General features: G+C 37.7%; 1 protein-coding gene across 1 annotated transcript in view; it reads left to right on the top strand.

The window, feature by feature from the left end:
* LOC122814183 (sterol carrier protein 2-like) overlaps positions 1 to 24,812 on the top strand; it is a 321,772-nt gene that overhangs the window by 249,087 nt on the left and 47,873 nt on the right. Inside the window, exon 3 of the mRNA XM_044086792.1 lies at positions 12,768 to 12,839. Coding sequence (XP_043942727.1) covers positions 12,768 to 12,839 — 72 coding nt within the window. The remainder of the gene's footprint in view (positions 1 to 12,767; positions 12,840 to 24,812) is intronic.

Here is a 24,812-nt window from a genome sequence, read left to right as displayed (position 1 = left end):
AGGTAGGCCTCTCAGTTATGGAAATATGAAGATAAATATGAAAATTTGAATAATTAAATTGATTGATTCATTTCTCTACTATAGGACATCTTAGATTAACAATGTGTGATTTTGTTCTGTCTGTAGTTAGCTGATAGGTCACTTGGTTAAAGACGCCAGGCTCAAAAAAGGTCTGAATGCCATAAAGGAGGTATGAATGTGAACTGGAAATATGGAAAAATGATGTTACAGGCTTGACTGAGTTAATATGTTCAAATTCATCCCATGCTTATATTCCATAATTATTGTATTCATTTTGATCTTAATAATAGACATTCCATTTTGACATGTAGAAACAGTATTTATAACTCTGTAAATGAGGGAATGGCATAATTTCTCTAATTCTATATTGTCATTTTCCTGGCTATTGTTAATAAGTTCAAGAGAAGTGGAGTTTGAGGCTTGGATATACATCCAGGAATTGGAGTATTAAACAGCACCTAAAGTTTAGTTAATATAAGTTTCAGACAACACAGCTTACAGGAAATATTGAAAATGTTCCCAAAAAGTATGTAGAGCTTTATAGTTATAAACCACATGTTGTCATTCTGCTTTGATTAAGGAGTTACACCTCCAGCAACCAGTACCATCCTTTAATATATAATTTAAATTCTGTATCGAGTAGTAAATGATCTATGTGGAAATTCCCAAGAGAGAGTAAGCTCCAAAATAAAGATTACTTTTTGAAGATGTTAAAGTAATTTTTTATCTATGCAGTTAACGTTGAGCAACTCTTTGGTGAGCATAATCTGAATAATTAACTTTGATACAATGTTTATAGTTCTTAATTATTTTATATATTTTGAGTAAATGTAATCTGCCTATCCTGCCACTTGTCTTTTTGCATGCAAAGGTAAGTATCGTTTGCTGTGGGGTTTCTCATGAGTATTCCCTTTGATGGTTATGGCAATATGAGAATTTAAATAGGGGCTCAATTATTGGCTATACCCAACTGGTTATTTTATATAAAGGATTAGGATACGTGGTGGTAAGAGACTACTGCTGTTTTCTGTAAGGAGGTATTTTAACTAGTGAGGTATTCAATTATGTGACAAAAGATTTTTGTTTTTCCTGTGAGGGAGTGGCTGGGTTGATAGCACAGATGGCACTGTGCTCTCTGTAGGATGGGCGGTATGTTTGAGAAGGATAAGCTTTGCAGATGTATAAACTCCTACATGTAAATTTAATCTATTTAAGATACTTAAGATGCTCCTTAAAATGATTAGCTACAGAAGCTCTTTTTGTTATGAATGTGTGTGTATTCTTTTGCCAGACAAGAAACAGGAAAACAGTAGTTATAGAAATGTAAACTAATAACTGTGTTGTACTTGAATAAGAATAATAAACTGGAGAAAATCGTGCTACAAATCAACCAGTGTTTCATGGGTTGAGAGTATATTGTACACTATTGCTAAAAAGAACTAAATTTTCTGTCATGTTAAAATATGTTTAAGACTGGATAGCATTATTATGTATGCCTTATAATATAAATAAAAGTGAATTTTTAAAGGAAAAGACCATGAAGAGCTCTATCAAAGCCTACTTTTAATTATTAAAATAAAATAATAATTTACCCTGCTACTTCTTACTTCTTGGAAAAACATTCCTCACTTTTCTTAACACATTTATTATTTCCAGCATTTAACTTCATGTGCTTGCTGTGCCATAGCATATTTGTACACGTTTAGAAGTTTATAACTAAGATTTGCCATCAGATATTATAGTCTACAATTAAGAGCCACATTAGCTGTTTATTTCCCAAACATCTAATATACCCTTTCTTATTCAGAAGCAAATAAATCCCTTCTACAAATTCCACACTTCATATGTCGTTTATAATTTCTATCAAAGATTCTCTCAACTCATTCTTCAGGTAATCTGCCATTATTTTGTATGTAGTCAAAAACTGATTATAATCTTGAAATTTCACCCTGGTGTGTTCTTTTATTGCTACCACCACATCTAACCCTGCCTGTACTCCTTCTCCTCTTAAAAATACTGTTAAACAAAATCTTCCAGATATTTATAATTTTTTCCCTCCTAGCTTCCAAAGGAATGTCAGCTATTCCTGGGGACTTTCCTTTAGATTGGTTACACATCACCTTTTTATCTAGTCTAATCCTATCCTGTTAGTAATTGAGCCTCATCTACCTCGAACCTTGGCATATTTTATTCTTCCATAAACATTTCCATTTGTACATTTTCTTGATTTCCATATTTCTCTGCTTTATACAGTTTCACAGCATTTCTGAAATATTACCTCTACAGGATCTCTTGTTACCTGCCTTTTTATAGGCTCCCTAAGTATGGTGACAGCCCTTTCTTCCTTCTTTTGCCCGAGTCATTGTGCTCTAGAGTTATTTTCAAAAACAGTTGCTTAACTGCTTCATTTTATATATGCTGCAATGCTGCTTTTTTCATATCAGGTGGAGTGTTGTAATATCCTTTTCTCCTTTGTTCCATTAAGAATCAGTTTCCCTTCACTGTATCGCATATCTAAATGTTTAAAGGAAGGCTGCTACAGTGTTCAATAAGTCAGTGTTTTCCTTATATTATACGGTGTATAAGCCATCAGCAATTTCCATTTGCTATGTACATAAGTAAAATCCACTGCTAAACACCAACCAGCCATCACTTACCATATACATTGGCCTTATCAACAGAAATGTTTGTCCTTGCCATCACTGCTGAACACAATTCCTCACTCATAGTCAAGGCTGGCCTTAATCATAGGTAAACTAGGCAGCTGCATAGGGTGCCATGCTAGCTTGTGCTTCTTGCAACAGCACCTAATCCAGTAGCATCCTCTGTGTTTAATCATCTTCTTTTGATATCTTTCATTTGTAAGAAAAAAAGTAGTAAAGAATAAAAATGTGGTAATTTTGGGTATGTTTGCAGTCCAGTATATTGCCCTAGAATACTGTAAACTGCATCCCCATATCAAATAAATCTTTGTGTCAAAAACAGAGCTGTTGTAAGAGAACTTACTTCAGTGTGCCAACTGAGAAACTGTAGTTTCTTTTTTTCAAATTACCTACCTGCAGAGTGACATCACTGAGGCTGTGTTTGGTCTGCCTTCTGAACAAGTGTGGAAGATGCCCAGAAAGTGTTATTACACAAGTAGTGTCTTCTCCATGTTTGAGAACTTCTTCACTCTGTTTGTTTTTCCAGAAGCTCTAGTTTTTCTGGGAACTCAGAGCTACAGTAGTTCTTTATCACTGGGACGATGAAGCATTTTCTTCCTTTTTCTAGAATGCAAGTTGTCAGTTATTTGCTTTTATTTTTTGTATTGCCGTCCTGTCTTCCCTGCTGCTGTGTCCTTATCCAGTAACCTTACCTTTTAAGGTGCTCATCTGCCTGTTTGGTTCTGCTGGGAGCAACATAATAATATAGCCACTCATAGTAACCATCTTCCGCTGTAAGACAGATAAGCATTAATCATGCTAGCTTATGGCACTCACACAACCTACATCTCACAGTACACCATTAATGCTGTTATTAGTTCCATTTAGTGGTGTTGCGAGGAGTCATTTAATCTCATGTAAGGGATAAATTGAATGCAGATCAGCTATGTATTAAAGTGTCTGTCTGCAACGTGCTAAAGTAAAATGCCTCATTGCCTCTTCCTGATTAAATGCTTCTTTATAATACACCCCAGAAAAAAATTTAAAATTGTATACAAAGAAAGCAGACCATATATGAATAATTAAATGTTTCAGTCAGTGAGACCTACTGGATATTGAAATCTGGACATTGATTATCTCAGTCTCAGTCATCTCAAGTTGAAAGCACATTTTGTAAAGTAGTGATTGTTTATACCATCTATGTCACTTGGGTTTAACTTTCGTTTTCCTAAAACAGTTGTTTTCTTTGAAGATTATGCATAGGATGCCATAGATTTTATTACAGTGAACTATAAGCTGATGCATTAGCAGTGTCCTCCTTAACATTTACAAATGGGATGAGGCAGAAAGTGGATAAAAAGGTGCAATGAGGTATCAAGAATACAGATTACAAAGCATAGGGTGAGTTATTCATGTTACATGCTCCAAATGGCATGACATGAAGGCATTAAGATCCATCTGTCTTAATTAATATGGTCTTCATAAAATATTATACATAAGGCAGTCTACATCATTAATGCATGATAAAGCAACTCAAAAGAAAATAAGCAAATTATTTAAAACATTTATGTGGCATCTGTGTAAACTAGAATTGCATTTTATAATCACCTTAGGCTTTGGGAAGAGGGAGGTACAGGATTACCTATCAATGAACTGCGTGCAATTTCTGCAGTGTTTAAAACAGTAACCTATTGGATAGATGGTTCTTATAATACTAAATGGAAATTGGTTCATTGTAACAAATCTAATGTAAATTTATCTACCTATATGTACTGCAAGTGTTTGATAACAAAACTTTGTGAGTTTTGAATAACTTATATTAATACCTTTTATTTAAGTCCTGCAAACACTTGTTGCTTAAATATTCACTTAACATTTAGAAAGTTTATATATAGACTTCCTTCTCTGAAAAATATTTTTATACACCTCTCATGGCTTTTATAAAAGTTTTACTGATAGTTCAAGTTTAAATACAATGATAACTTTAAAAGATAAGCATTTACATATTAGTTTAATTATTAAAAAGGGCATGTAATTCATTCAGTTGGCAATTTAATATGGACAGCATCTTTTAACTAAAATTCAAGGCATAGCAGAGAAAATAAAAAAAGAATCATGGTCCTTCTCTATTATAGCACTTTGCATTGACTCTCTTGGAAGATTTAGATTTAGAATCATGCATATCTACATTACACAAATTAGTTTTATCTAATACTACAAAAGTAAATTAATTGTGTTAGAAAGCCTTACATCACTTTGGTTTCCACAGTGTCAGTGGCAAAATAATAAAAAATACGATTTGTGAAGGTAACCACTTCTTCATGGTTTTGGATAATATTTTCTTGCAAATATCTTTGTAGAGCATGTATATTCCCATATAAATTTTATTAACGTATAAATCACAAGATAGCAAATGCTAGTGATGGAATACATAATTAAAAGCAGATTGGCAACATAAATTTATGATTGTGAGAAATTAAATGGATTTTGGTTGGATTTTCAGATATTTCTAACATATTTGTTTTTTTGATAAAGGTAGACTATCTAGATCTTTGATCATGCTTAATACTCCAAAATAGCAGAATACCTCCTGTTGTAGGATCTTCTAGATATTTCTGGAGAAGTGATTACTAAAACAAGAAAAAATATAACCCCACCTTTCAGGGATTTTTTTTAAACAAGAAAGGCAAACCAAGGCAGGCAGATGAAGACTAGTTGAACACAAGTTAAACAATCCAAGTAGAAGAATAACCAGTCAATACGGCTGAATCCAATGAAGTAGAAGTTCCAAAGTTTAATAAAACAGAATAAACATTTTTTGAATAAAACTGCATAAAAAATTTTAAAAACGTCCAAGAAGAAGACAAGTGCTCTCATACCTATCCAGGTGTTTCTTCAGATCTAATAATACAGGCATAGAATGCTGCTTAAATACACAGTTTCGGGTCTACTTCTTAAGGTCATGTGACCTAAGCAGTGGTCTTAAAGAAATGTAGTCATTTAAACCTTTCCCTCTGTCACTTTGTAATTCTGAAATCTATTTAGTTTCAGTACATTCTGTTTTAGTGCTGACATCACCACTTCTAATGCTGACATTAAAAAGTTGTAGCACAATAAAATTAAAGTTATGAGTACTTCTAGCAACTAAAATACGTCTTGACAGTACATTTCTTTTATCTTTTCTAGACTCATCATAAATGTGTTCATGTACACAGTCTTTCAAAGCTCTATTAGTTTTACCAAAATAAAAACTTTTTCATACAGTGCAGCTAGCTAAATAAACAAGATTACAGCTTTTACAATTCACAAAGAAATGTATAAACCTGCTTAGTCTCAGGATGTTCAAATCTATCAGTAGTTTCAATAACCTGACTTCTCTGAAAAATATTTTTATACACCTCTCATGGCCACCACCAGCAATGGTGAGTTCCTATTCTATTAGTAATCCTTGATTTCTTCTGAACAAGTTTATAGCACAACATTTTTCTCAAAGCAGTCATCATCATCTTCTTTCAGCTATTCCCGTTAGGGGTCACCACAGCGGATCATCTGTTTCCATTTCTTCCTGTCCTCTGCATCTTGCTCTGTCACACCAACCACCTGCATGGCCTCTCTCACCACATCCATAAACCTTATCTTAGGCCTTCCTCTTTTCCTGTTACCTGGTAGCTTCATCCTTAGCATCTTTTTCCCAATGTACTCAGCATCCCTCCTCAGCACATGTCCAAACCAACGTAATCGTGCCTCTCTGGCTTTGTCTCCAAACCTTCCAACCTGGGCTGACCCTCTAATATACTTATTCCTAATCCTGTCCACCCTCGTCACACCCACTGCAAATCTTAACATCTTTAACTCTGCCACATCCAGCTCTAACACCTGCCTTTTTGCCAATGCTACTGTCTCCAACCCATATAACATAGCTGGTCTCACTACCCTCTTGTAGACCTTCCGTTTCACTCTTACTGGTACTCTTCTGTCACAAATCACTCCTGACACTCTTCTCCACCCACTCCATCCTGCCTGTACTCTCTTCTTCACCTCTCGTCCGCACTCACCATTACTCTGAACTATTGATCCCAAGTATTTAAACTCATTCACCTTTGCCACCTCTACTCCTTGCATCCTCACCATTCCTCTATCCTCCCTCTCATTCACACACACATATTCTGTCTTACTCCTGCTGACCTTCATTCCTCTTCTCTCTGGAGCATATCTCCATCTCTCCAGGGTCTCCTCCACCTGTTCTTTACACTACAGATCACAATGTCATCTGTAAACATCATAGTCCATGGGGACTCCTGTCTGATCTTGTCTGTCAACCTGTCCATCACCACTGCAAATAAGAAAGGGCTCAGAGCTGATCCTTGATGTAATCCCACCTCCACCTTAAACGCATCCGTCACTCCCACCACAGACTTCACCACTGTCACACTACCCTCATACATATCCTGTACCACTCTTACATCCTTCTCTGACACTCCTGACTTCCTCATACAATACCACAACTCCTGTCTAGGCACCCTGTCATATGCTTTCTCTAAGTCTACAAAAAAACAAAACAACTTCTTCTGACCTTCTCTGTACTTCTCCATCAACACTTTCAGAGCATACATTGCATCTGTAGTGCTCTTTCCTGGCATGAAACTATACTGCTGATCACTAATCATCACATCCCTTCTTAACCTAGCTTCCACTACTCTTTCCCATAACTTCATGCTGTGACTGATCAATTTAATCCCTCTGTAGTTACTACCAGCTCTGCACATCACCCTTATTCTTAAAACTCGGTACCAAAACACTCTTTCTACATTCTTCAGGCATCCTCTCACTTTCCAAAATTTCATTAAACAATCTGGTTAAAAACTCTACTGCCATTTCACCTAAACACCTCTATGCTTCCTCAGGTATGTCATATGGACCAACAGCCTTTCCTTTCTTCATCCTCTTCATAGCTATCCTTACTTCCTCCTTGCTAAATCCATTGCACTTCATGATTCACTATCCCCACATCATCCAACCTTCTCTCCCTCTCATTCTCTTCATTCATCAACCCCTCAAAGTACTCTTTCCATCTGCTCAACACACTTTCCTCACTTGTAAGTATGTTTCCCTCATTATTCTTTATCACCTTTACCTGCTGCACATCTTTCCTAGCTCGGTCCCTCTGTCTAGCCAATCGGTACAGGTCCTTTTCTCCCTCCTTAGTGTCCAACCTTTCATACAACTCTTCATATGCCTTATCCTTAGCCTTCGCCACCTCTCTCTTTGACATGCATCTCATCTCCTTTTACTCCTGTCTATTTTCTTCATCTCTCTGACAATCCCACTTCTTCTTTGCCAACCTCTTACTGTGTATACTCTCCTGTACATCCTCATTCCACCACCATGTCTCATTGTCGTCCTTCCTCTGTCCAGATGTCATACCAAGCACCTTTCTAGCCATCTCCCTTACTAGCTCTGCTGTAGTTACCCAGCTATTTGGTAACTCTTCACTGCCACCCAGTGCCTGTCTTAACTCTTCCCTGAGCTCCACCTCACAATTAACCTTTTTCAATTTCCACCATTTGATCCTTGGTGATGCTCTCACACTCCTCCTCCTCGTCTTGATCACCAACGTCATCTTACAAACCACCATCCTATTCTGTCTAACTACACTTTCCCCAGTCACCACTTTACAGTCTCCCATCTCCTTCAAACTGGCCCTCCTACATAAGATATAATCCACCTGTGTGCATCTTCCTCCACTCTTGTATGTCACCCTATGCTCCTCCCTCTTGTTAAAATACATATTCACCACAACCATGTCCATCCTTTTCACAAAATCCACTACCATCTTACCTTCTGCATTCCTTTGTTTAACACCATACCTACCCATCACGTCCTTATCCCCTCTGTTTCCTTCACCAACATGCCCATTGAAATCTGCTCCAATCACCACTCTCTCACCCTTGGGTACAGTCATCACTACATCATCCAACTCACTCCAAAATTTTTCTTTCTCGTCCATCGCACACCCAACTTGTGGAGCATATGCACTAACAACATTCATCATTACACCATCAGTTTCTAGCTTCATAACCATCACTCTAGCCGACACTCTTTTCACCTCCAAAACACTCTTAGTACACTGTTCCTTCAGGATAATTCCTACGCCATTTCTCCTCCCATTCACACCATGATAAAACAATTTGAACCCATCTCCAATACACCTAGCCTTACTCCCCTTCCAAAGTAGCATTGTTCTTAAAATAAAATTTGGGAGCCTCACCTAAAATAGTTTTGTTTCTGTCATCCTATGTAAGGACATGCCAGTGTTTTTTTAATAACTTCACAGACAGAGCTAATATTTGAGAAAGTAATGCTCATTCTCAGTGTCTCCTTGTGATACCCTAGAACTCTTAGACTCTGGGTCTTGATGAGAGAACTATGGTTTGGCCTGGGCATTCCTAATAGATAGAGCCCCTTGTCGTGCTACATCTGTCTCATGCTGTTGGTAGCCTCTAATACTAAAATCATTTGACAGCTCATCAAAAGCAGATACATACATTCATCATCTGCATTGAGCCTGGTATGCCTAAGGAACTGTCCTTTCAAGGCATTCCTGGGAATATATTGTGGGTGCACAATCTGCCTATGTAAAATACTACATTTTTTACAAGATTTTTTTGTAAACTTGAGTGTCTAAATCATTCAGTTTCTTGATGATTTTAACATCTAAAAACGCAATATTCTCAGCAGAGAACTTGGAGGTAAATTGTAGGAACTTGGTTGTCTATTGCAGATATGCAACAAAATCATGCAGCATAGAAACAGAACTTGCCCATACAAAAAATGTATCATCCATGAACCTGGCATAGTATGGAATATACTGTTTAAAAAGGTTACTCTCATTAAAGACATAGAATGTCTCCCAATAAGCTAACACTAGCTTTGCATAGCTATTGGCACAAGGTGTGCCCATTGCTACACCCACCCTCTGCTTATATAGCTGATCATTAAAAGTGAAAACGTTGTTCAAAATCACATCAAGAAGTACGCTTATAAGATAAATATGTCCTGCACTTTAATCAGAATAGTTAGACAGGAACAGAGTAACAAATTAAATCCTTGTATCATTAGGTATGACTGTAAAAAGTGATACCACATCCATTGTAACCAGCATAAAATTGTCACTGTTGTTGGTACTGGACCACTCAAAGATGTTAAAAAGTGCTTGGTTATCTCTAAGAACAGTGTTAACTGTATTTAATACTGGTTGCAGTTGTGTTTCAACATAAATAGATAGTGCTCAGTTGCCCAACCACAGACCGAGACAAGCCTCACCAGAGGGTTTTCCAGGGATTTATGAATTTTGGGGAGGCCATATAAAATAGGAATGGTAGGATATTCAAACAATTGCTTAGTAATGCTACCTTCCATCAACAAATCAACACACTACTGGAGCTGAAGGAATTAAGATGGCAACTCCTCCTTGAAGCAGATACCCCGCCAGGGCTCAATGAGAGTCTCAACATTAAATGTGCATTAAAGTGGTACAATTAAGTTACAGCACACCCCCTAGGGGCAGGATGTTAGCAGATAAAAGCCTTTTGTTTCACAGCAGTGCCTCTCATTAGTCCAAATACTACTGCATTAGCATAGTCTATCTACAAATCATAGTGAAGCATTTTGTATACCAGTTACACTATTTAAAGCTCACACATTACTGCAAAAACATCACATTTTGCTCTGATGAAGTTCGATTGTTATCAATAAAGTGAACGAAAGCGCTCAGCAAATAACAGTTCTGGCTCAGCGTCTATTCATTGTTTTTTTGTTTTTGTTTTTAATAGTTTGGAAGTTTTCAGTAGTATAAGTTTATTTCTTCCTAGTCTTATTCTGTTTTGTTTTTCCATATATATATATATATATATATATATATATATATATATATATATATACACACACACACACACACACACACACACACACACACACACACATACACATATATGTGTGTGCATATATACACTGGATATAAAAAGTTTACACACCCCTGGTAAAATGTCAGGTGTTTATGATATAAAAAAATGAGACCACAATAAATCATTTCAAAACTTTTCTCACCTTTAATGTGACCTATAACCTGTACAATTCAATTGAAAAACAAACAAATCTGTTGGGGGGGGGGGGGATATAAAAAACATACAATAAGCTGGCTGCATACGTTTGCACATCCTTAAAGTAATACTTTGTTCAAGCATCTTTTTTTTTTCCAGTTTCCTATGAAAGGACGCAGTTCATATTAGGATAACTTGCCACAGTACCTTAATTACAACTTCCTGAAAGCAGTAGTCTCATCATCAGAGCTTTCTACTACTTCTGCACAGCTAGACGAAAATGTAGCTGGTTCCACTGGTTCTATCTTCCACTGGTTCTATCTTCTCACCATTCTTGTAGGCAGCGCATATTTATCTTCATTTTATGTACTTTGCAGTATTTCATGCTTGGTGGCATTCACTTCCCCCTCCCTCACTCTCCTTAGTATCACTTTGAAATATATTCCGACACAGAAAGGGGAATTTCCCAGGTGTTTTGGAAAACATTACTCCTAGACAGTAAAAATATCGCATTATGTGTCCATAGAAAACAGGCCAGTGGTCTAATGGGATTGACCAGTTTAATGGAATGTCACAATAAATAATACTGTCCAACATGTTTATAAATCAGTTGACGGGACATGTCTAGCTTAGCCTACAGCAACTTACCTTTCCATTATGGTGTACGAAAAAGAATAGTGCATGAAGGCTGTAATTCCTAACATCAATTCACAAGTAGTACAGCACAATGCAACAGTTAACTACACCCTCCTCAATCTCATCCATGCAGGCAAGAATTTGTACAGATTTAATTCATTTTAAAAATGATCATAACTCATTTTCTGTGTTTTGTTCATAGCTTTTATTTTGACAGACCTTGATTTGCAGTTGAATATTCCCTCCTCTCTTTTCATTGACATCATCATTGCTGAATCTTTTCTTTTTCAGTGTACAGTAATTAGAGCAATTCAGTAACTGTACCACAATACAGAGAATATTTTTCAGTGGAACTAAAATGTATTTTGCCAGTAGAGTTAAGCTGAATTTTGAATTTCTACATTCTTTGACAGTTGTTGCTAAAGAGTTTTTCATTTCTTGAAACGTGGACAGAACAGAATAAAATAAACAAAGCTGGAGAATCGAAGAGATTGAAGAGGGTGTCGATAAATAGCTGTGCAGTGAATCATGAACAGAGAAGTGGGGGGAAAGCTTTGAAATTTGTGCTTAAGCAAAGGCAGACCTAAATTTCTCTGATGCATGTTTGCAATATATATTTTAATAAGAGAAATGATTTATATAAATGTATGCATACTTGAACCTTATATTGGCTTTTTCAAAAAAAATGTAAATATCCCCTATCCCATCAGCTTAAAGACCTAGTTTTCTAGCCCTCTTTCCCGGACAGAATCACTACCCTCAATTAAATGGAAAGCTATTTTACTGTGATAGAAAGAAATAATGTGTATTTTCTTTATCCAAAACTAATAAACTAGTCAGAAATGTGCTTTCCTTAGATATCTCGCAACCAATGGCTAAAGGTGCTTAGTATATGGACTTAATTCTTAAAATATCACAGCTTTGCAGTAAAATCTGTTAACTTAACACCCTCCTGTTAACTTAATAGGTCCTTGAAATAAATATTTGTACTAAACATTTTCTGTTCTTCTCATAATTTGCCTCTTTTCTTATTTAAAGGCTTCAGAGCCCCACCGTGTTATTCAACTACTGCTACTACAACTGGAGGTTTTCTGCAAGCATTTGTTAGAAGTGTTGTGACCATTGTGGACTGCCCTTCTATGTACTTCAGGTTAATGTTCAGCTGTTTAATGACTATTAGTTAAAATATATATAAAAAATAATTTCTCTGGCGATACATTGCTTTGTCATACTTCTTGTGTCAGCTATAAGTGTCTCCCTTTTTGTAAGATTTGATTTGCCTGTTTCCTTTATAAGATGAAGTTCTTACATTTTATACATTGTTATATGCCTGAAACATGACCAATAAAATGTAATTTCCCTTTTGCAGGTCAGAAGGCTTTATCTGATGCTGGTATTTCCTATTCTGACGTGAAGCAGGCTTGTGTTGGATATGTTTATGGTAAGAATATTTATGTTGTTTGTATGTCTGCATATATTATGTTGCACAGTCCTGTTGCAGTCTTTAATGCAAGTCCGTTCAGTTCAGCAACTCATTTGTTCAATATAATGGATAGGGTTCTGAAAAGCTTTTACTTAGCTGCAGGTGTTAATTTGTAGCTAAGTTCAAGTGAGCACTGATGACACTAGTTCAAAAAATTGTTGTTGAGCATAAAACATGTAAATTACCTTAAGCTGTTTTTTTTTTAGCTTTCCACTACACATATCATATTTGTGAATTCTAAATGCATTTTGTATGTCTTAGTAATTTAAAGATCTCATTGTACATTGCCTTATGTGGACTTCATTTTAATGAATGGGCATGTTCCCTTTGTTTCTGACAACACTGATAATAATCAAGTTCTGATAATCCACTACAGAGTCGGATTTAGAAACACGCAGTTTGCTACTATATCTTTTAGGCTGCAGTAAGATGAGGTAACATGGTCAACGGCCTGCAACCAACTGGCTACTTTTCTACTTGTGTTTTGTGTGTGTGTGTGTGTGTGTGTGTGTGTGTGTGCTAATGTCTGGTGCTTAGCATACACAAACTGTGCATACCAATACACTGGCCTTGGCATAGCAAATACTCTGCTGTATGTTACATAGTAATCTGTATGGCTTTGGCATATGTTGTATGTCTGTACCAGATACTGGAGCTTTTCTTTTGCTAGCTTGTACTAGGCTCAGCGTGCGTAGAGGGATGTTTCCTTTTCTACCATCCTCTTGGCCCTTGTTGTAACTGTCATCACTATACAGAGGTTACGGTGGGACTGAGAGCAATGATAGAACCAGTTATGTGACCATAGGTTGACTACCTTGCCTCCTAGCAGTCATGCTGTGTTGTGAGGTAAACACAACAAACATATTCACCTTGCTGGGATTGTATTGCAGTGCCTGTTTTAAGATGTAATTGTCTTGAAAAGCCCAAATACATGTTTTTCAACTGTACAGGTCCTGCAATGTGTGTGTGTGTGTGGGGGGGGGGTGCAATGTAATGATGGTCTTCTTATGCAAGTTGACATAGGTTCCACAATGGCACATGTCTGACCAAGAATGGCATCTTGACAGTGTTTTCCCAATGCATGCATATGTTGCAATGGTGTCATCAGCCATTGCTCAAAGGGGTTTCCTGCATCACATGCATTATCACATAGTATGACATGCACATTAATGGGCAAGGTGCTTCCTGCACTAACTAACTAGATGCCTCTCTGGAAATATCCAGTGCAGAAAGTAGCTGTAGCGCCTACACATGTGCATGTTGGCATCATGTTTCCTGCTGCAATACCTAATAAACATGCTTGTTATCATACTACATACATTGCAAACCACCTGACAGTTCAAAGTAGTAAACCTAGGTTTTGATCTATAGATCCCAGTGAGGGCTAGATGTTGCCTTGCTTGATGCATGTGTGTATTCATTTGCATCTAACACTGAAGAGAAGAGGTAGACATTTTACTTTCTAAAAATGGCTGTGGACATTTTATAACAAAAGAATGGAACAGGACTAAACAAAACCTTTTGGAAAAATGTATTAACAGATGGCAAAATTATAATGTGGTACAATTATTTGTAGTACAGATACAAACAAAACTTTTTGTCACTCTAACTCATTATGGGCGGGGAAGATTGTAAGGTGTCCATCTACTGAGTATGTCACATCACCATTGATACCTCCCAAGGTGGACACCTTCCCACGAACACACCCACTAACTGTACTTAAAAGTAAGCCAACTTGACACAGCTAAATATTATTCTCACAGTGTTCATCTTCTGTGACTGAAGAAGAAAACTAAATATCCTTTTTTTCAGCCTACCTGAAGGCTTATGGTAATTTTTCTGAACAACTGACTGGATTTTACTACATGGAGCATTTTCAATTTTAATTTTTATTTACTTGAGTGGGGCATACAAATGACCTAAAGCTTTCAACTTGAAGACCACAATGGAAACCCTGGAACATCCTGAACATAATTTCTTTAATCCTTAATCTGAATCTTTGTGGACTGTGATAAGTTCTAAATCTTTGTGGAATATTATACAATAATCAGGATCTTATACATACATTAAGGTTATACTTTAAATATGCTAAGATTACCCTGATGGACTCTGATAACATATATTGTACATCTTTTGGCATTTCTGCATATTCATAAGATTTGGGGGTTTGCTTTAACCATCATAAACCACTCATTAATACAAGCTTGCACAGGGACAGTTATTACCTTTGAATGTGGATCAAAGGTATTATATGGTGGTTAGTAATAGAGTATTAGAAGGCAGATGCTCCACATTGTATAAGCATTTACACTGTTAAAATTCCTTTTGTTAGGTCTGACGTTGACGAATTTTAGTAAAGAAGGGCCTAATTTCAGGAATGTTATTGTTATGTATGGAATTTGCAAATAACAAATCACTGATCTGTGGAAAGATGTGTTTAAAATCCATGTTGTGTAGTACTTTCCTGTGGGATATGTTATCAGAATATTTGGTAGTATAGTAAAGAGGCAGATAAACTATTTATGCAATTCAGTTAAAAGAGCATGTATGTAGAGCGTCAGTTCCAGATGACAATCTCCCAAGCTAGATATTTGTTGCAATGCCCATCACTGGTTGCCGTTGCAATCAAGACTGACTTCTTTTGATATCACTATAGAATGTGATGGTATAATAGCGTGGTCTGCCTGATTCCCACACAAAACTTCTGCTTCTACATTTTACAGTGCAATGCACCATCCATGCTGAAAAGGTTGAGAGTTTTTTTACCTCTTAAAAACTCATACCTGTACCCAGACATTGAAATGACACTAAAGGTGTACTTACTTTTATTAATTTATTTTATTTTGATTTATTTAACAGTTGTTGACTGGGAAAGTCTGTCTAGGACAGAGCCTATTTTCAGCGGAGGCCTGGGGAGAAATGCTCCAGACACAAACTATACGTTGTTCTTTTCTTTTTTTTTCTTGTTTACAAATATCAGCACCCTGTAAAGTGCATAAGAATGATATGGGTGAGAGGGAATGAGGGAACTCCTTCTATGATCCCTGTTTTAATGTGTTCGCTAGAGCTTATACACAAGTGCAAGACATTGCTTCACTTCAAGCTTCTGTGGTGGACAGCATTCAGATGAAAAAGCTTCAAATGTATTCATCTAAGTCAGAAGATCTAATTGAAATGGATCATTGTATTAAATATTGGCAGGTAGTACAACGAGCCATTAATATTAATAATGAGTTGTGCCTTGAATCATGCTTTAATGCCAGAGTTTCTGCCATTTTTCTTGTCATTAACGAAAGAATAGTGAACAATATTTTAAAAAAAAGTAGAGTGCTAATAGCTATGTTACAGGAGACATGCTCATAAAGAACTGAATATGTGAATTTGGTAAATTATTCAGGATGGTTCTTCAGCAGAATACCTGGGACAAAGGAAAAGATGAGTACTTATATTAATTTCAGGAGGAGCTCCAATAGTTATAGAAGAGGATAAAAAGATAATAATGGCAGATTTGTAGTGTTAAGGGGCTACTGGCAAGGGAAATGGATTACACTGGCATGTATTTGTATTCCACCTAAAACTGCTTTAATGTAGTTCAAGAAAATTCTGGGAGAAATAATAAGCTTTCAGCAAGGAATATTACTTATAGGTGGGAACTGGAATGTGATTTGTAACAGTCAAGATGTGTCTGGGGGCCCAGAAGGGAAAGTATAACAAAGGAGGGAAGATTTTTGAAGAAATTTATGAAATTATTTGGCATGGAAGATGTGAATTCTGTAATAGGAGTTCGGAGTGAATTTACATATTATTCCCCAAGATATAAAAACGGCTAGGCTAGACAGAATTTACATTTCACGGGGACATGTGCATTTAATTAAAGGTCTTGATATGCATTCAGTAACTATTTCAGATCATGCACCAGTAATAACTTAAAAAAAACACAGGGTAATGAAATAAAAATGAGACACTAGCATTTTCTTTCCTATCTGTTGAAAAGAGATTTTAAGGAATGGGTAGTGGAAATTATTCAGGAGCTATTAGAGAGGATAGAAATTTCTTCTGAAAATACAGCTAGGAAGTAGGATAAAATTAAGGTGGAGTTTAAAAATAGGGAAGAAATAAAGGAAAAGGAGCTATGGTTAAAAGTGACAAGAATTGTTTAGAGGGACTGACAAATGTTAAAGTATTGCAGAATATAGGGAATCTCACAGGATTAATTGCAGAATGCTAAGCAGAAAATAAGGGATTACCTCAATAATATGTACAAGTTTAGAAAGATTGCTGTTGAGCAACTGTTTTTTTTTATAATAACAGTAGAGCACAAAAACTTTTAGCACAACGGCAACATAAAGTAGAAAGGGCTGTCGCCACGCTTAGGATGTCTATAACAAGGAAGGTAACAAGAGATCCTGTAGAGGTATTAGAAATATTTCAGAAATTCTGTGATAGTCTGTATAAAGCAGACAAATATGGAAATCAAGAAAAGATACAAATTGAAATTTGTATGCAAAAATTAAATATGCCAAGGTTAGAGGCAGATGAGGCTGAATTACTAACGGTTAGGATAGGAGGAGATGAGATAAAATTGTGATGTATAACTAATCCACAGGAAAGTTTGGAAGCTAGGAGGGGACAAAACTGATAAAGGTCTGGAAAGATTTGTTTAACAGTATTTTAAGAGAAGTGCCAACATCCTGGAAGAAAGCAGTGGTAGCTGTAATACCTAAAGAGGGTAAAGATCCATCAGGCCAAGCTTCATACAGGACCATTTCAATACTAAACCATGATTATAAAGTGTTCTTGTCTATAATAGCTAAAAGAATGACAAAAGTAATGCCAAAATTGATAGATATGCATCAGTGTGACTTTGTAGAGGGGAGGCAAACATTTGACAACATTAACAGAACATTGATGATCCAGAGGGAAGCAGAATGTAAGAAAATACCACTGTTGTTAGTGGGTCTTGATGCAGAGAAAGCATTTGACAAAGTAAGCTGGGAGTTTGAGGAAGGCAGTTGAAGCATTTGCATCTCCAGAAAAAAATTATAAGGTCGATTAGGAGGATATATGAAGGATCAGAGTTGAAAAGTAAAGTGAGCGGGGTCCTCTCTGTTAATTTCTCCTTGAGCAGAGAAGCCAGGCAGGGGTGTCCTCTTTCCCCTTTGTTATTTGCATTATATTTAGAACCACTGGAAAATAAAATAAGGGACTCAGAAATTCAAGAATATAATTGGTATGGTAGTTGAGAAAAGTTGGTTCTATTTGCAGAGGATTATATTTTATACTTCATTAACAGCATTAGTGCAGTCTTTTTTGTTCAACACTACAGCACTGTATGTTGCTTCCTGGAGTCATTTTAAAAATCCTGTATCATGCTTTCCTTTCACAATAAAGTGTAAAACAAAATGTTACAGATATATTTAATTAAAAACATTCTTCCCTTCTTATCTTGGCACTATGTACATTAATATTTACTGAACAAAGCCGTACTAAATCTGCTGTCTATTAGGTGGATAAGGTTGAAGGAAGAGCTTGTAGCAGTGAATTACCTTTAGTACAACTCTATACAGTGTTTTATGCCCAGCTCAGGTGGGGTATCAAAGAATAAATTTTGTTATCATAGAATAATGCTGTGTTGCTTTCCCATTACATAATACGCAAAGTAAGTTTCCAACACTGCAGAGGCAAATGCTGCGTTCTAAAATAATTTAAAATGCTGTATCTTGCTTCTTTTCATCTTATAGTACAAAGCAAAATGGCACAGATATACTTGGGAAAATATTTTGCTTCTTGATGTGCATTAGTAGATGTTGCAGAACAATACTTTCACCCTGTCCATTGTATAAATTCAAATAAAGAAATAAACATTATGGCTAAATTTTCTGTTAGCACACACATCTTCTACAGGGTGTTTTATGCCCTCAGTCGATGGTATATCACAGCATTTCAGTTGATGCCCTTCCATATCACTGTTGCAGTGTTCTATACAGTAAGGATTCCCTGCCAAGGCTAGCCCAATATCCAGCCAATATACCAAAGCCTTAAGTTGTAATAGGGACATATATGTCACACGTATGTTCCCTGTGCACGATGTAGGGCATAAAGGGGACATAAGGATGTGCCATCCTCAGGACTTCTTTGCTCCCAGTCTGAATACTATCTTCAATTGTTGGTCTGAATGCTTCTTCATCTGCTTGTTGCCAAGCTGTTTTTCAGATAAGTGCCCTTTGTGTATTTTCTTTTTTTTTTTCTTTTTGGTACAAATTGTGGTTGTTGGTTTCATTTCATCCAGAAAATGCCAGTGTGGGAGACAGATTCCCTATAAGGACTGTCATGAGCAGTGTTTATTTTGCTTGGGTGCTTCTCACCATTATATGTCTTGTCATATTTGTCAAGCATTTGTTCCATAATCCTTGCTTAATCATTTCTACTTTTGGCCTTTACCTAGAGAACCAGTGTCTCAAATTGTTGGCTCAGGGTACTATGGTTGAATTGTCCCAATCCAAAGGTCAGCCGTCCACAAAGAAGAAGACTAAGCTCATTCAGATTATTTGGCTGTACTGCCTCCACAGGCCATGCCTGTCGAGGCTGGTGAAAGCCCAGAGGACCATCCAGTTTTTCAGTCGGATTCCTCTGCTGCAACTGTTTTAGTGGCCATCATGGATCTGGCTTCTGGCGTGTCCCAGGAGGCAATGCAGACATCCATTTCAGATGTTCAGGAGCATCCGCTGCTGATTATTTCTGAAGGACCTCAGGGCATTCTGCATATCTTTGTTAGGGATAAGATTTCTACTATGCTTATTGAATGTAGGCATGGGTCCGAGCCACCTAAGATATTTCAGGCTGATGTCTCCTCAAAAAAGAAGCAGAAAACTAAGCATATTTCACCTGCTCCTAAGGATCCTCAGCGTGCATGGTAGGATTTCACACAGGGTTTATTTAATGCCCTTATGGATTTAGAGCACCCTCAGGGGGGTCTCTGTTTCTGCTCCCCCTTGGTCTTCTATACCTCTTAAGAGGCCTAGGGAGCAAGTTTCATCTGACAGGTATGTGGATTATGATAGAGTCCTTAACCTGTTCCTCCCAGATTCCTTGTGCCTTGGACTGTGGTTCTGAGGAAGAGGGCTCTGTTAGTCCTGATTCTCCTTCTGAGATGGATTTTTTTTTTTTTTTTTTTTTTAAGTGGGACTGTACATAGGTCTCGGATGTCCAGCAGAGGTATTATGAACTCCTTCAAATGGAATCTCCCTGTCTGTGAATCCTGTCCTATTCTTGCTGCCTTGTTGGACAATTTTTCTGCAGCTTCTCAGGCTCCTCCCAGCCCCCTGCTCCTAAAAACCTGATAAGTTTTGTAGGTGCCTGATGATTGCAAATTGCTTTACAGGTGTCTCCCTATTGACCCTTCTGTTATTTTTGATAAACCGTCTAAACTTTTACCTTCTACAAAGCTGCTCCCCTCTGCTAAGGACAGCAGAACCATGGAGTGGTTGTGTAAGAAAGTGTATACTGCTACTCTGGCCTTTTTGGCTGTGAATTACCAGACCCACATGACCACGTATATTTTGGCTTTTCTGTCTCAGGCTTTTTAGGTCATTTCAGACCTTCTTGACTCTGAGGGGAAGACTTTGACTCTTTCTTTGTTAGGTTCCTCTTCTCAAGTAGCTCGCCATTCTATTAAATGCAGTTATGGTGCAGCTGAGGCCTCATCAAGAGCCGCTGCTTTTGACTCTGTGTTGAGAAGATATTTTTGGCTTTTCCTTCAGCCAAGCTGATATGGATGCTCCTCTAGATAATAAAAATCTTTTTTTTAAGTCTCTTCAGGAAAAGGGTAAGGCTATGTAGGAATTGAAACATCTTTTTGTTTCCCCTGTTCCAAAATTCCAGTGGAAATTACCCTAATAAGGCTGCTTTTGTCCAAAGGCAGTCTCGTCTCTCTTCCCAAGGGTAAAAAGGGTGGTAAAAGGGCTCCTCATGCTAAGTCTACTCAAACTCCTTCAGCTCAGAAGCATCTTTTTCCAGACAAGCCTGTCTATTTTTTTTCCCTTCTCCTCAGTCACGTTCCTCTATCTCTTCATTTTTCCATGTCCCTTTCAAATTGGTTAAGGATCACTCAGGATTCTTGGGTACTATCCATCATTCATTAGGGGTATTACATAGTCTGGAAATCTCTTTTTCCCTTTTTGGGTGTTCCTCAACCTCCTCAGGAACAGCTGCCCATTTTTCCAGCTGTTCTTGTGAGCCTTTTTTCTGAAGGAACAATTCAAGCAGTTCCGGCTCCTCAAAAGAGGAAGGAATTTTACACCAGAATGTTTCTGTTTCCCAGGAAAGAAGGCACCTGGAGACTCATTCTGGATTTCTGTCAGCTCAACACATTTTTGAAGGTTCCTTCCTTTTGGATATTGTCCCTTCAAACTTTGTTTCCACTTCTCTTTCCTCAGGCTTTCTTAATTTCGCTGGATCTCAAGGATGACTATCTCTATATCCCGATTCATCCCCTTTTCAATAAGTTTTTGCATTTCTCTGTTACTTCTTTGCATTTTCAGTTCTTTACTTTGCCCTTTGGCCTCTCTATTGCCCCTAGGGTCTTCACCAAATGCGTAGCTCCTTTGATTGCTTTTTGCAGGATGAGGGGAATACAGACTATTCCTTATCTAGATGACCTGCTTATTCAGACTTTCTGTCTAGAGATTTTGCTTCAGCAACTTCACTATGCTATTTGTCTCCCCCAAAGCCTAGGGTTTACAGTGAATTTCCAGAAATCCTTCCTAATTCCTTCTCAGGATCATGTTTTTCTCAGGTGCAGGCTCCAGACTGTTCCAATGCTGGCATCCATGCCTCATCCCAAGGCTTTAACTCTGATTGCTTTCTTTTAATCCCTTCTTCTAATCTCTTCTTCCTCTGAACTGCATTATAGCCATGGAGTTTCTAAGGGCTCTGGGATACATGGTTTGCATCATTCCTATGCTTCCTTTGACCAAGCTTCATATGAGAAAGCTCCAATGGGTCTTAAAGTCAGTCTAGTTTCAACATTCTCATCATTTAGATTTTCCAAGCTGGAGTTTCAGTGGTGGATTCATCAATTGTCACAAAACCCAGGCCTTTCTTTTCGACCTGCAGTCCCCGCTCAGGAACTCTTTTCAAATGCCACAGACTCGGGGTGAGGGCCTTTGGTCTCTTCATCAGGAGAAAGACCATGTCGGTATCAAAGATATGAGAGCTTATCTCTTGACCTTTCAGGCCTTTCTCTCTTTTCTCCTTCCAGGTCCCATCAAAGTTTTCGCAGACAATACCACAGTGATGTGGTACATCAACAAGCAAGTGGGGGACAAAGTCCAGCCTTTTCTGCATACCCACTCTTCAAGTTTGGGAACTAGCTGTCTAGTACCATGTGATTCTTAGGCTGTTTATATTCCTTCAAATCAAAAATTTGTGACAGATTCTCTGAGCAGGCCCAGAACACAAACTCACTAGTGGCTACTTCACAGGCATGCGTTTCTGGACATTGTCCACCAGTGGGTTGCTCCTCAAGTAGATTTTTTTTCCTCCCTTCTGAACAGACATTTTCTGCTCTTTTATAGCAGAGTACCATGACTCCCTGGCTTGGAAGGTGAATGTCTTCTCTTTTTGGTGTAAGAGGATGTTTCTTTATGCCTACCTTCCCTTCCTTTCATACCATGGATTCTGTTCAAGATAGAAGAGAATGCTCCCAAAACTTGTTGGGGACTCCTTTTTGCTCCAGACAACAATTCCCTCTTTTTCTGCATATAACCAAGGGCAATCATCACAAGTTAGCTCACAGGGTGGACCTACTCACAAAAGACAAGGGGTCTCTCATCCATCTCCACCTGTTCCCTCTTAACTGACACTGTAGGTGATAGGATTTTTGATCCCTTTTAGGCACCTTTTTTTCTGGGGACATGCTTCAGCTTCTGCAGGAGGCCAGGAAACCCAATACAAGGAAATCTTACCTATCCAAATGGAAGAGATTTTCTGTTTGGTGTCTTACTTGTAACCATATTCTGTGGAAGTTCCTTTGGTTCTCTCTTTGTGTGAATTGCTCAGTGCTGGGTTGGCATACTCTTCTGCTAAAGCCTACCTGTCAGCTTTTTCTGCTTGTCTGCATTTGACTCACCCTCGGGCTTCTAGATTCAAGGTCCAACAATTTCTTAAAGGCATCCTTCATATTAGGCCTCCCAGGAAGCCTGTTCCTCTTCCTGGGACCTTAATTTTCTCCTGGAAAAAATTCACTCAGCCTCCATTTCAGCCTGTAGCTTCAGTTTCCTTACAGCACTGCACTTGGAAGACTGTTCTTCTTTTCACCCTTACCTCAGCCAGGCAGCTGTCTAAGCTGCAGGTTCTTATTGCTGTTCCTCCTTTCTTGTTTTTTCATACACATAGGGTGTGTCTTCGTACTAATCCTTCTTTTATGCCCAAGTTGTCTCTTAATCCGTATATTAATTTGCCCACTTTTTTTCCTTCTCTGCAGTCCTAGTGAGGAGGTTCTTCACATCTTGGACTTGCTTAGACAACATTGGTATTATCTGGATAAAACTAAAACCATTCATAAATCTGAGCAGATTGTTGTTTCCTTTCATCCTAGTTCTTCAGGTTTGGCTATTTCTAAACAAACTATTTCATCTTGGACATCTAAGGCCATTTTCTTTTATTACTCCTTTCATGGAAAAGCCTTCCTTCTGTTAAGGCTTATTCTATCAGGGTTGTGGCTTCTTCTGGTGCTTTTTTCAAAGGTTTGGATACTAACTCCATTCTTGAGGCAGCTACTTTGACTTCTGTGCATACTTTTACCAAGCACTGTAAGTTGGATGTAGTTCCCTGGGCTAGAGCCAGCTTTGCCAGGGCTATCTTGCATGGATTTCTTGAGAGCTCTGCTGCACCTTCTTCCTCCCAAATTTCTTCTGAGCCTGTCTACTTTCCCTGCTGTAAGGAATACTGCAACAGTGATATGGAAGGACATAGTACAGCTGTGTAAAATCTTACCATAACTGTGGATGTCCTTCTCTTCTGTTGAAGTACTCACTCCCTCCCTCCTCCCACTGTTTCTTTCTCCTTCTGTATGGATATGTTCCTCTTTTCTCCTTGGACTGGTGTTCCTCCTGGAGCTTTTCATTTTTGGGGGTGGTACATATGTACATCTTCTTTATGCACAATGCCATATGCAGGGAGCATGTGTGTGACATACGAAAGCTCTATTACAACCTAAGGTTTTGGTATACTGGATGGATGATGGGTTACCCTTCGAAGAGGATTCCTACTTTTAAGGAATACTGCAACAGTGAGGAGAGGGACATTTATTTACTGTTAAGTCTGTCAAGACTTAATTATGCCAAGGTTATAGAAAGATGAGGCTCAACAACTAATAGTTAAGGTAGGAGATGTTGAGATAAAAAATGGTGATATATAACAATCTGCAGGTAAGTCTCCAGGAGCAGATGGTATTCTTGTAGAAGTTTAGAAGTTAGGGGGGAAAAAGTGATAAAGATCTGAAAGATTTTGCTTAATAGTATTTTAAAAGGAGGGGAAGCACCAGCATCTTGGAAGAAACCCATCAAACCCACCCTCATATAGACCCATTTTAATTTTAAGCCATGATTATAGAATGCTTATGTCCATACTAGCTAAAAGAAAGACAGGTGTTGTCAAAATTGATAGATATGGCTCAGCAAATGTTTGACAACATTAACCAACAAAAAGGAGACTAGTTTGCACAACCGCTACTGATAACCAAAGAAAATACTGAAAACAGAGTAAAGCATACATTATACTGATGATCCGGAAAGGGAATGCTTCACACAGAAAATTCTGGACACTTGCTTATTCAAAAAAAAAAATCACATAAAAAGATCATAAGATCTTGTATTAGAAGAAATTCAAAGTTGAGCAGCAAAATTGTTTTACACTTGCTTGTGTCCAAAA

Source organism: Protopterus annectens, chromosome 10.part0, assembly GCF_019279795.1.
Source record: "Protopterus annectens isolate FY-2018-M chromosome 10.part0, PAN1.0, whole genome shotgun sequence".
In the NCBI taxonomy this organism is placed as follows: Eukaryota; Metazoa; Chordata; order Ceratodontiformes; family Protopteridae; genus Protopterus; species Protopterus annectens.
Note: the sequence above shows the minus strand (reverse complement) of the source record. Positions and strands in the feature narration are given on the sequence as shown.